This window comes from Ahaetulla prasina, chromosome 1 (genome assembly GCF_028640845.1).
Source record: "Ahaetulla prasina isolate Xishuangbanna chromosome 1, ASM2864084v1, whole genome shotgun sequence".
Lineage (NCBI taxonomy): Eukaryota > Metazoa > Chordata > Lepidosauria > Squamata > Colubridae > Ahaetulla > Ahaetulla prasina.
This window is the reverse complement of record NC_080539.1, coordinates 119,545,754-119,558,650: the sequence shown is the minus strand read 5'-3', so window position 1 is coordinate 119,558,650 and position 12,897 is coordinate 119,545,754. Positions and strand designations below refer to the sequence as shown.

The 12,897-nt window shown below is 37.1% G+C and overlaps 1 protein-coding gene across 1 annotated transcript in view; it reads left to right on the top strand.

Moving 5' to 3' along the window:
- CRYBG1 (crystallin beta-gamma domain containing 1) overlaps positions 1 to 12,897 on the top strand; it is a 154,156-nt gene that overhangs the window by 118,679 nt on the left and 22,580 nt on the right. Inside the window, exons 8-13 of the mRNA XM_058174462.1 lie at positions 3,045 to 3,207; positions 4,976 to 5,112; positions 7,457 to 7,583; positions 7,991 to 8,026; positions 8,977 to 9,134; positions 10,420 to 10,546. Of these exons, the coding sequence (XP_058030445.1) occupies positions 3,045 to 3,207; positions 4,976 to 5,112; positions 7,457 to 7,583; positions 7,991 to 8,026; positions 8,977 to 9,134; positions 10,420 to 10,546 (748 nt within the window). The remainder of the gene's footprint in view (positions 1 to 3,044; positions 3,208 to 4,975; positions 5,113 to 7,456; positions 7,584 to 7,990; positions 8,027 to 8,976; positions 9,135 to 10,419; positions 10,547 to 12,897) is intronic.

Below are 12,897 nucleotides of genomic sequence, written 5' to 3'. Positions count from 1 at the left end.
GCCTCATGCCTGTTTTCTAGTTGCCTAAACAAGTTTTCTCTGAACTGTTTTTAAGACATGTTTAAAAGTGTCATAACGTGTATAATCTAATGTTTATAGAACCTTTATTGTTAGCTTTGCTTATATATTCTTGTTTTCTTTCTTTGATGTTTTAAAAGCTTTGCCTATAGTTTTTAAGTAACTTCTTTTTTAAAAGCTTCATGCTGTCTGATTTCTGTCAAATGAGAACAAGTTTCTGCCTTGGAAAAAATAACCAGAAATCTAGCTTTAAATATTATTAAATGCTGGACTTTCTTAAAGATCTTTCCTGGACCTCTTAACTGAAAGTTGGAGAGAGCTAGTTTTACTGCATTTATCATATAAAATCTGTTTCATATGGCAGAATTGCTGTTACTATCAAGGCCTTAGTAAAGCCAAGGATAGAGAGAACGTAACTACTGAAGCTCAGGGATGTCACTGAAATAAGATTTTTTTAACTAAAGCAAAAGAGCTTGGTTTCAAGCAAGAAGACATTATATCATGTTTGTATCTAGAATTAGATTTTAATTTAAAGTGTTAAAATATTCAAGATTTTTATAAAATGATGCATGCATAATAAAAGTATAGAAATACTTACACTAAGTTTGGCCTTGTAGAAGATTTCAAAAAATTTCCATAGCAGCCTACGATTGAGCATTCAGTTGTTTTCAATCGTTTTGAACGATTGTTAGTATCTTTCCTTTGTTCTGTCATGATAGTATGCTACATATCCTTTTTCAAACATCTTGTTTGATAAATTCATTGTAAGTGAAATTCACAAAACCTAAACAAACATCCTGCTATTATATATTGGGCAGATGTTCAGTTATGCTCTGCATAGAAAATGAGTATAAAAGAGCAGTACATGTATCAGATTCTGGTAACATCATATATCCAATGAGTTCATAGTTCCTGCACATTGATAGCCTGAAACTGATATCATGGGGAGAATTAAGGAAATGCTGGCATTGTGGGGAAGATGTAATATACCCTTTATGTAGTATAAGGTGTAGTAAGGTGGTCAGGCACCATGACAAAAGAGCTACTAATGAACTCTAACATTATGAGATCACAGGATTGCAATGCTGATTCCAAATTGCACAAGTGGACACCTTGACATAAACTCCTGTCCATAATTACTGCTCAATTGCTAAAGCAATTAGCAATTACAAGTAAACATGGTGACCTTATATAAAATCTAGTATATGAGATGCAGTATTATCTTGTCACCTTCCTTTTTGCCTATTTATAGTACAGAACATCTTTCATTCGATACTTTTTTACAGCTTGCTCGCTTGTTTACTTGCCTGTTTTTAATTTACTAACTACCGTGTTTCCCCGAAAATAAGGCCCTGTCTTATTTTTTTGAACCCCGAAATAAGCGCTTGGCCTCATTTTCGGAGAGGTCTTATTATTTTGGGGCATGGAGCAACACAGGGCTCCTCTTGCAGTCTTACCTGATTTGCAGCTCTGTCTCCCTAATCCTAACCAGAGGAAATGACGGGAATTGGCTGCGTATGCGTTTAAATATTTTCGTGGAGGGCTTATTTTCAGAGGGGCTTATTTTAGCGAATGGGCTGAAAAGCGCGATTGGGCTTATTATCAGGGGATGTCTTATTTTCACGGAAACAGAGTATGTGGCTTTTGACACAATTGAGGGGCTCATTTACTTCACTTTTTTTAAATTTTGCATTAAAATTTAAGCTCTGTACTTCTGGCACCTGATGTTTGGCTTGCTTTGACTTCTGTCTTTATTTGGAATTACTTCTGGATATCTATTTTCTATTTCCCAGCCTATCTTCTTGATCTTCATTTTGATCTCTTGAAAATGGCATCACTCTCCCTCAAGCGCTAGCAAGATCTTCTCTCTTAATGATTGTTGCCTTATGTCAAGCAAGTTAATACTCGTATGATGAAGAAAGTAGGATGTTACTTTTAGTCACCTTTTCACTCAACTGCTTTGTGGTAAATTATATGGGTTTATTGTTACATAGCAGGATTGTTTGAGAGGATTTGCTCTCAGTTTGTTTCAATACTTGATTATTTTAGTAGACATGCGTATGCATGGTACTAGTCATTCTATGTACATTGATTATTTTTTTAACTACATAAAAGAGTTTAATTCAATACTATTGCTGCTCTTGTAGATAAAAACTTGTAGATGAGTCATGTTCTATGCATCAATGTCAGGAACACAAGCATCTTGATATATTTAAGCATAGTACTATGTCCGTTTGGAGAAAAAGCACCCACAATCTTAGATTTTTTATTAGCTACATATGTGGGGAAACGATTGGGTGGAGGGAAAGCGTTTCATGATATAGACAATATATAGAAAGTTACTGTGTTTTTTGTTGGTTTTAAAAATAAAGCAGAAATATACATGAAGGATATTTGGGTTTTATTTGTCTATCGATAGAACAGTTCTTCCTTAAATTCTGTTTCCCCCCCCTCCCCGCCCCCTACCATGTACCTCCCATACCTACTGTATAATGGACACACACAGCCTAGGATTGAATTAGGAATGTATGAAGGAATTTGCGTGTCCTAAGTTCATAGTTGAACTTGTGGTGGTACAGTGGTTACAATGGTTAGAATGCAGTATTGCAGGGTAATTCAGCCAGGATTCGATTCTGACTGCCTCAACGTTGACTCAGCCTTCCATCCTTCTGAGGTGGGTAAAGTGAGGACCCAGATTGTTGGGGGCAATATGCTGACTCTGTAAACTGCTTAGAGAGGGCTATAAAGCACTAGGAAGTGGTATATAAGTCAGTGTACAATAAGTAAGTGGTATATAAGTCAGTAGCGGTAGATGGACTATTGCTAGTTCATCATTGGATGAGCCACCCATTTAAGCAGAAATACACCAATATTTAAACCACACATTTGTTACTTTTTATTGTAATTTTGCTCTAGTATTTTAAATACGCATTAACTTCCTTTTTCAAAACTGTAAAGCAAAATCAATAGGAACTAATAGGTATTTGAAGCATGTCAACAGTTTAATTTTCCCTCTTGTATTATAGTTGGATTCTGTATGAGAAACCAAATTTTGAAGGTGTTTCTATTCCAATGGAAGAAGGAGAATTGGAATTTTCAAATCTTTGGGGGGAAGAAGCATTTGACAATGAAGATACATCTAAAGAACCCGAGCCTATTGTGATTGGTTCAATCAGGCATGTAGTAAAGGCAAGTAAGGAGTGAAATTATAACAACCACAATTTTATTTTATTTGTAGTTCTATCCAACACTGCTCAGATTTACTCTAGTAATGCAAAATTATACATTAATCTTGTGCAGTATGATAGTGTGATATTCTCCAGCTAGAACCAAGAAAAATAAGTGATATGAACCTATGTGATCAGCCCCCGTTTGGGATGATGGGATTTTAAACATAGCCACGTTAACCCATATCTAAATGCTTCCTCTGCCTCTGCTTTAAAATTTAAATGGCATCACAATAGTCTTTTTTTAAAAAGATAAAGGTTTCCCCACCAGTCATATCCAATTCTGGGTGGTAATGCAGATTCATAGCCAAAGAGCCAGTTTTGTCCAAAGATGATTCTGTGGTCTTATGGCCAGCATGACTATACCCCAAAAGCACAAGGAACACTTAGTTTCCCACCAAAGTGGTACCTATTTATCTTCTCGCATTTGCATGCTTTTAAATTGCTATGTTGGCAGTTACTGGGACTAGTAACATAAGCTTATTCTGTCATGTAGTGCTTGGTTTCAAACTGCCAAACTTGCAGTTGGTAACTGGTTCATCTTAACCAGTTGGCCACTGCACTATTTTAGTCTTTATGGCTGAATAAATATAGAGAATTAAGAGGGAAATTGGAAGGACATAAGATAGATTACATGTATCAGCCATGATAAATGGCATAGACTAGTTATATCATTTTTTTCTTTTAATTTTCACTTGGAAAATTCTATATCCTATCGAAGAGAATCTTATTATGAAAAAGTTAATTTTCTGAATCACTTTGAAGTGATTTCAATATGTATAGCAAGAGAAACTCCACCAGCATTTAGGTATGGTTGAAACATGCCCTAAACATACAGAGAAATGCAGTTGTATATCTTTATCATCATCGTAAGATCAGTATTTATGAAATATACAGTTCACCAGTTTGATGGGATTGGATAACATTGTGTTATAATTTAGTAGGGGATGTGTTTGTGCATATGTATTGGCATTGACACATGATTTAATGTATATATTCTGATTTATTTCCATATATTTTCAGTGAAAGAATATTATGTATTATGTATTATGTATAATATGTACTCTGGGGTGGATTACAAATTGTTCCATTTTAAAAAAGAAACAGCACAGAATCAGAAAATCAATACAAAAGAACAGAAATTATGGAGAAAACAAACATAGAGGGGGGACCAAGAAAAGAAAGAGAGGGTCAGTAATTATACTCACCAAAGACTTAAAGAAGAAGCCATCTTCAGGCCCCTACAAAATACAGATAGAGTGGCCCTCACCATGACAGAACTTCATTTCAGAGGAAGGGTGCTGCTACAGAGAAGACTTGTTTCAGGGATGCCAATAGATTGCTTAATTGATGGAACCCAGAGAGACAGGTAGTCCCTCAAATAACCAGGCCCAGTGCTATGTAGGGCTTTATAAGTAGTAACCAACACCTTGAATTGCACCCAAAAGCACTTTGGGAACCAGTGCAGTTTATGAAGCACAGTATCACATGTGCATGCAGACGCATGCCCATCATTGTTTGTTCACTGCGTTCTGCATCAACTGAAGCTTCTGTCTGGTCTTCAAGGGCAACCCCATATAAAACACATTGCAGTGGTCAAGCTGTCGGGTGAACAGAGCATGATGTTTTTAGATGCTATTAGATATTTTTGTATCTAAGGTGAGATCAGAACTGACAAGGTAAGAGTAATTTGGTTATGCCTACTTAATTTGAATTTTATAAATTTTCAGGATTATAGAATTTGCCGAATTAACCTGTTTACAGAACCACAAGGATTAGGTTTAGTAAATGCATATTTTGATGATACTGAAGAAACACGACTTGGGTCTTCTCTGAAGACTTGTTCTATCCAAGTGTCTTGGGGCATGTAAGTATGTGAATATGCATATTAGTTGTAGTTATTGAATAACCCTGAATCTGTTACATAACTTATACCTCAGGTTTTTTTTTAAGGAGTGGTCGTTATTTCAGGTGTGATTCATTGATAACAAAACAATATACAACATATAGGTAGTTTATTTTATGATACAATATCTGATAGACATTTTGGTGGTCTTCTTATGAGTATAAATGCATCTAGAGTGAAATCTTGGTTGTAGCAATTATATGTCTAAGAATAATCTCACATTAATGTTTATAAAACTATGCGGAAATATGCACTTTGCTGAATAAAGAATTGCCTTAGATAAATAGCTCTAACATCCTGTATGGTTGCTGAATACATGTGATCAATTGAAACTTGCTTAGAATCATTGAATATCCAAGATAAAGGGTATGGGTATAGGTATGAAAATTAAAATTGTATAGAGAAATGTGTGCAGACAATAAATATTTAGAAGTATAACAATAAGTTGATATAAAAAGCTGGTCTTATGCCAGATTGAAAGAAAGGTAGAATATAAATGTAATAAACTAAAACATGAATTTAAAAAAACTGAATTGAGATTCTCTTGTTGTACTGAATCTTAGGTTGTATACATTTTCATTAGGCAAGGAGTCCTTTATCAGCAATATCTTTCCAAATTGTCTGACAAGGATACAAAAAGGATTATTCACTGTTGAATTTTCAGACAGGACAAATGTATAATGTCTAATTATACAATAATTGATTCTAATTCTCGTGTCAGCTTCTGGAGATAGCTGTATGAATAAACAAAGTTAGGTTTCATCATTTTCCAAAGTGAATTATGAATACGAATCATAGCATAACTGAGTATATTGGGAATGCTTCTGGTGGGTGTGGATATGAATGAAGCCACATACATATTGGCAAAGTATTTATATGCATTTCATTGTAGCTATTCATTGAGACCAATCTGACACTTTAAAATCCTATAACTAAATATAACCTCTCCTTCAACATGAGCTTGACCAAAGGAAAAGTTTTTGTAGTTTTCTTAGCAACAACACATAAGTGGTATGTTGTTTTTGTTTCATGTTTTTTTTAAAACTTTGCAGTCTAGACCAGCGGTCACCAACTGGTGGTCCATGGACCACTGATGGTCCGTGAGAAAATTTTGTTGGTACGCAGAAAAATTATTTGCATTTTTTATAGTGCACTAAATCAGGGGTCCCCGAACTACGGCCCCTGGGACGGATACATGCAATGAATGTTTTGTGTTGTCTTTTTGTGCGGGTCAGAGTGGGTCAGAAATTCTGACTTGGAGTCTGCTTCAGCCTCCTGGTGCAGGGCTTTGGGCAAAGGCTGGAGGAAAGTGCTGCTGGTGGCAAAGAGCCGGAGGGACTGCCTCATGGCCTGGAACTGGCTGACCGTGTCAGCCTGCTGAGCCCCCAGGCACCGGTACCTGGCCTTGCACTCCCGCAGGTCTTTCCTCTGCTTGGGAAGCCTATGCTCATAGTCCTCAGTGAGGCGCTTCTGCTGAGCCACCTTCTCGGTCAGATCCAATTTGAACTGAGCCAGCTGTTTTGCCAACTCTTTCTCATGGTGGCTGCTTAGCTCCAACTGCTTCCTGTTGGGCCCCAAGGAGCCTGGGCAGGCAGACGAGGAGGGGCTGGGAAGGGAGGGGCAAGTAGAGGATGGTGAGGTGGCCCTCGACATGAGTGACATCGAGCTGACCATGCCTACCCAGTCACATGACCACCTAACCACACCCATCTGGCCAGTCATTAGGCAGATCATATTAGTGGTCCGCAGGATTAAAAATTATGAATTTAGTGGTCTATGAGGTCCACAAGGTTGGGGACCCCTAGTCTAGACTACAGTCTTTGGATTTCCTGGTAGCCTCCCATCCAAGGGTTAACCAGTCTTACTGAGATCAGTGAAGCTTGGATAGATGCTATCACTTATTTGGGCTGTAACATTTACTGTTAAATAATTTTGTAAAATCATGTAACAAAAACATTTAGTAGTGATAACCCAGCCTTTTCCCCTCACATTTCTGCATCGGTGTCCATACTGATCCTACTTTTTATCATTTAAATGTTCCAGGTGTTTAACTTGTGTGACTTAAATTGAAGTTAATCTGATTTTATTTTATTGTTAGCACAAGATCTGCTGGATAATATGCAGGCTAAAAATATTTTAATGAACAGTCTTTGTTTCATTGGTGGGTAAGCACCTTTGAATTTCTCTCCATGTAATCTTCCATCTAGAGACAATAGCCAGAGGAGACATTCTTAGTATCATATATTCTCTGGGCTTTTTTGAATTTGAATTTTCCTATAAACAACATACTGTTTTTCATTTCTAGATGGCTACTTTATGAAGAACCTGGTTACCAGGGAATCCCTTTAATGTTGGAACCAGGAGAATATCCTGATCTGTCATGCTGGGAGAAAAAAGAGGCATATATTAGATCTTTGAAGCCCTTGAAAATGGTGAGATAATTAAAACAAGATACAAGATATACACAGACACACACACAAAAAACAGCAACAGTGAAAGAATAATTTTCACTCCATTTATTCATCTGTCCTATTTTTCAAGTTCAAAATAAACATAATTTGTGAAATTTAAATTTGTAAAAATATGATTGGATCAGAAATATTTTTTCCATTGGAGGACGGCAGCGCAGACATTTTATTGAGCTTATATTTTAGGTCTTTACTGATAAATGTAGTAAAATTTTCATATGTTTAATTAAAATTTGATTACTGATCATTGTTATGAATAGATTTTCTATTGACACATTGGAAAATGTGGGTGGTACTTGAATTGTTCTGCTAACTGAAAACGATCTGAGTTATGTAACATTCCAGTAATATTTTCCCATCAATTTTTGTAGGGTGGACGCAAGGTTGAATATCCTAAAAGCCGAAAGGTAAAATAGCTATATACAAATGTATTGTTTATTGAATGTGGGTCATTATATTTAAATTATAACGATGTTGTGATAATCACTTTTTCCAGAAGAATTTATATTCATATACCAATCATTCATGCCATTGATTATCTACTATTTATTTATATCCTGACAAATTATGATTTCTAAGATGCCCTTAGATCATTGGTCACCAACCAGTGTTCCATGGACCACTGGTGGTCCGCGGGAAAAATTTGGTGGTCCGTAGAAAAATTATTTGCAATTTTATATTGCACTAAATACTATTTATCTTTTTAAAAAATTCATATTAGTGGTCCACACTAAAATTATGAATTTAGTGGTCTCTGAGGTCCGAAAGGTTGGTGACCACTGCCTTAGATCAATGTTTCTCAACCTTAGCCACTTTCAGATGTATGTACTTCAATTCCCCAGAATTCCCCAGCCAGCATAGTTGTTGGGGAAATTCTGGGAATTAAGTCCACGCATCTGAAAATTGCTGAGATTTAGAAATACTGCCTTAGATAGTGCCTCCAAATCTGTAACTTTAGGTGTAATGTTGGCACCTAATACTCTGATACTCTGGAAAAGATGTGAAGGTGTGGGTATAAAAGAAAAAGAAATCTGTTTCTCTGGTGAAAGTCTTCCTTTAGCAGGTTTCAGATGGCTCTGATTTTGTTGGTATATCATATATTCACATTAGCTCTTGGTGACTGAAGAGAAGAGCTATGAGTGAGGTGTTACAGATTTAAATGTTGTGTTAGTTACGAACAAACAAACACAATGTCTTATATCATGCTCTTGTCTTTTTGTTATCTGTTCTGAATCTGAAATGATAATGCTGGCTTCTGCTCACAAGGTGTTTCAGAGGAATTCTGCCATAATATATGTGAATGCATTTTGAACTTTTATAAAAATCAAATTTCTAACCGTCAACTATTTTGTTTAAGGTAATTGTTTATGAAAAGCCATTCTTTGAAGGAAAACATATAGAACTGGATTCAGAATTAACAGCTCTTGCTAAGGAAGGAGACAGAACTGAAGAATCTGAAGAGTTGGAAAATGAGCTGCTTACATCAATAGGATCCATAAAAGTGAAGGCAGGAATGTAGGTATAAGGAAAAAAATGATAACATCTCATTTTATATCCCCTGGAGGGTAGAGGTAGAGAAATTGGCATTGAAAGTGAATGTAATGTCGTGGTTAAGTGCTGGAGAAGGACTTTCAGCTACAAAAACTTACTGACAACTACTCTCTCTTAACTATCTCATAAGATTGTTGGTAGAAAAATGGAGGAGTAAGTGTTGCGTACATAAAGTGCGATATAAATCTTACAAATATATGATTTAGGAAGATGATAGATGGACCATGTTCACAGCATGTATGTTTATGAAAGAATATACAGTAATTAGAATCTACAGCTTTAGTTATATAATCCAAAAGAAAGGCTTATTCAGGAACAGTGGATATATATGAGGTCATACACACACACATGCACACACAATTGGATCCAGTTTAAATAATATTTAAGTAGGCCCATGGATTTAATGGGATTTAAGCTGGTTATATCGCAAATAATATGGCTGATTGGATCCGGTCCATAAATCAGAGAGCCGGCATTAAAATATTTTTGTCGCATGAAAGGCATAAGTATTTGGAAAAGATTTAGAAAATCGTTAAAACCTTCTAAGTTTCCTAAAATACAGGAGTATTTAGGAAGTTGAAACTTTACTGCTTCATGTCTTTCTGGAACTAGAAATTACATCCTAAAATGCAGATTAAGGAAACAGTACTTTAAAGCCCCTGTGATATTACTCATAATTGTCGTGGAAACAGTAACATAGTATTAGTTATTAAACTGGAAGGTTAGGAGACACCATAACGTCTAAAGATGTTAAAACACCAATCTGAACACTCAAGCATTTGTAATAGTAAAAACTTCATGGTTTTAATTATTTACTTATTAATATTGTACAAACTTTGAGAGCATATTTTTCTGAAAGTTGTGTTAATATTATGGCAAATAGTGCAGGACTAGGTGTATTCAAAAATAAGTTCAAATGAAATGAATGAATTATCATCACTATTAAGTAAAAATAAATGCCATACAATAGGATAATGCTATTGTAGTATTAAAATATAGTGATTGGGATTTTTTTTGAAGTTATATAAATCTTATTTTTTTCCTACGAATCTAATTTAAAATTTAGCTAAAACTGAATACAATTGGACAGTATTGTTACAGATGGTGATCTAAACAGAGTTTAAAATTTGCCTTAATTTAAAACGTTAGTTCAGTTTATCTGATGCTCCATTTTTGGAGCATCTTTTAAGATGACATTTTAACAATCATGCTTGTTTTTGAGTTTTCAATTTTTATTCACTATTTGTAGCTGGGTTGCTTATGAGAAGTCAGAGTTTGAAGGACATCAGTATTTACTGGAAGAAGGTGAATATCAGGAATGGACAGACTGGGGTGGTTATGATGAACAGTTGCAATCACTGCGGCCTGTTCTAGGGGTAAGTTAAGAATATATCATCTTGGCATAACCTTAAAGAAATGTGCAATGTATCCTTTTCATTGTTTGCAGAACAATTTTTCCTTCCTTACATTCTCCTTTACATTGCACTTATGCCCAGTTCAATAAAGATAAGATGGAAAAAAGTATGTGAGAGAGTGAGTCATTTGCTGGATCATGAACCAGTTGGATGATTCATTCATCTGAAACTGTATGTCTAGTTGGGGATGAAAATGTGTATTTAAATCTGAAAGCAATGCTGTGTGCTTTCTTACCTGTTTCTTTCCTGTTCCTTTGGGCTGCAGCTTCCAACTCTCCCCCCCCCACCAATATCATTGCTAGAAATCTTGGTTACTGGCATGATGTGAACTGTAGTCCAATGTATTACTTACTGTATATCTACCTGAGCCTCATCCCTGTGTTATTCTGGGTATCTGCAGGATTTGTTGCATTGCTTGCTTATCTGGACTGTCCGTGATTCTGATGATATGCCAGGCTATAGGACAGATGTGCAAAGAACCAATGTATATTTGTCTTGTAGAGCACAAGGGAAGTAAGAAAGGAGGATTGATAATGATAGCAGTTTAAGTTTTCTGTATTCTCTGGAAACAGAGAAACAAGACTGTTAAAACGCAGAGGTGAAAATCAATCAGAGCTTGAGGCTAATCTGAAGTAAGGAGAAAGTAGAAGGAACAGCCATTCAGAGCACACCAGAATCAAACAGGCCTTTCTTTCCTTCTTACTAGATAGGGATGTGGAGCTTTCTACCCATTCTTTGTATATATTTCCATTAATGTGTGATGACACAGGGCAAGGCACAGAGACAACACAGTCAGCTGATACTTCAAAATGTCCTTTTATTGCTCCAACTTTCCCCCAAATGCTCTCACATTTATGGCAAGTCCAGGAGCAAAGTGCTCACACACACACACACACACACTCCAGAAGCCTCTGGCTACAAGTAGTCCAGCAAAATGCTTCAAAGCAAGAAATTCAGCAAGAAATCCAGCGAGGCAAAGGAATAAGTCAATGAGTCCAAGAAGCAAAGGAACAAGCAGTGGTTTCAGGAAGCAAAGGAACAAGGCAAATAGTCCAGGAAGCAAGGAATAAGGCAAGAAGTCCAGGAAACTCCAAATGTCAGCAAAGGCACACAAAACTCCACAAATTCAGTGTTTGTTCCTGACAGCTGTGCCTCCCCACAGCATCTCCTTAAGTCTCTGTCCCCAGATGTGCCTTGTGAAGAGGGGGCGGGGTGCTCTCCTCCCGAGTCATTGGGTAGGCTTGCGCTGTTCCTGCCTCCTCTCCACTCTCTGCGCTGTTCCTGCCTCCTCTCCACTCTCTGCGCTGTTCCTGCCTCCTCTCCACTCTCCGTGCTTAGGGTTCAGGAGAGAGCAGTCCTAGCTCATTGCCTGTGCTCTGTCACTCTTCATCTCCACTGCTTGCCCTCTCTTGGTAGTCCTGCCCTTGTTCCTCCCTGCTGGCAAGCCATCCTAAGCCTGAGGGGCCCAGGGCTGCCTTCATCTGCTTCTCCCACTGTTCTTCTGAAACCAACAAAGCTACCCCCTCAGTCTCCGTTGGCCACAGCTCCAGCTCATCCTCCCCCACGGATTCAGGCTTTGACGATGGCATGACATAATGGATCCATCAGCAAATTGTTGAGAGCCAGGGCAACAACTCCAATATAATTATGTAGTATCACCAACTGGTACAGGAAAGAAGGGGAGGTTTTGCCAGTACCACTTCCTGCATTAAAGGGCTAAGAAGAGAAATGCCTGTAGCAAACTATCTGTGCTCAGATGCATGTTTTAGTCAGCATCCAGATTACCTGAAGCACTGAAAGTGCTAAGGCAGCATTTGCACAGGTCATTGAAATTAGTTTTTCCTATGAGGTTGGCTCTTTTGGCGATTCTTGCTTAACTGCAAGGCAACTTTGTCCTCACAGACTTTGGAGCATCAAGATGGATTTCAGAGGAAATGTGCCATTAACGATTGAGTGCGCTTGTTTCCAACCTGCTGTTCTCCAGATATGTTGGCTATTGGACCTGCTAGCTTTGGTTTTAGTTTTGGGCACTGAAGTTCCAGTGTATCCAGAGGACAGTGAAATAGCTGAAGGATGTTTAAGGATTAATCTCCTCCTTTAGAGGATTCCTTTTGGTTGAACAATTAATCTGCTAAATACCCTCAAACCAGATACTCCTAATTGCCTGTAAAAAATGAAGGCAGTTTCCATGCGAGTGCCAGGTCGTTCTTTCTTTTTTTAAATTCTCCATTTGATAGCTTATTAGTAACCTTGACTATCACTAAGTGTTGTATCTTTTTATTCTCGATGAATGTATTTTATTCTCCTTATGT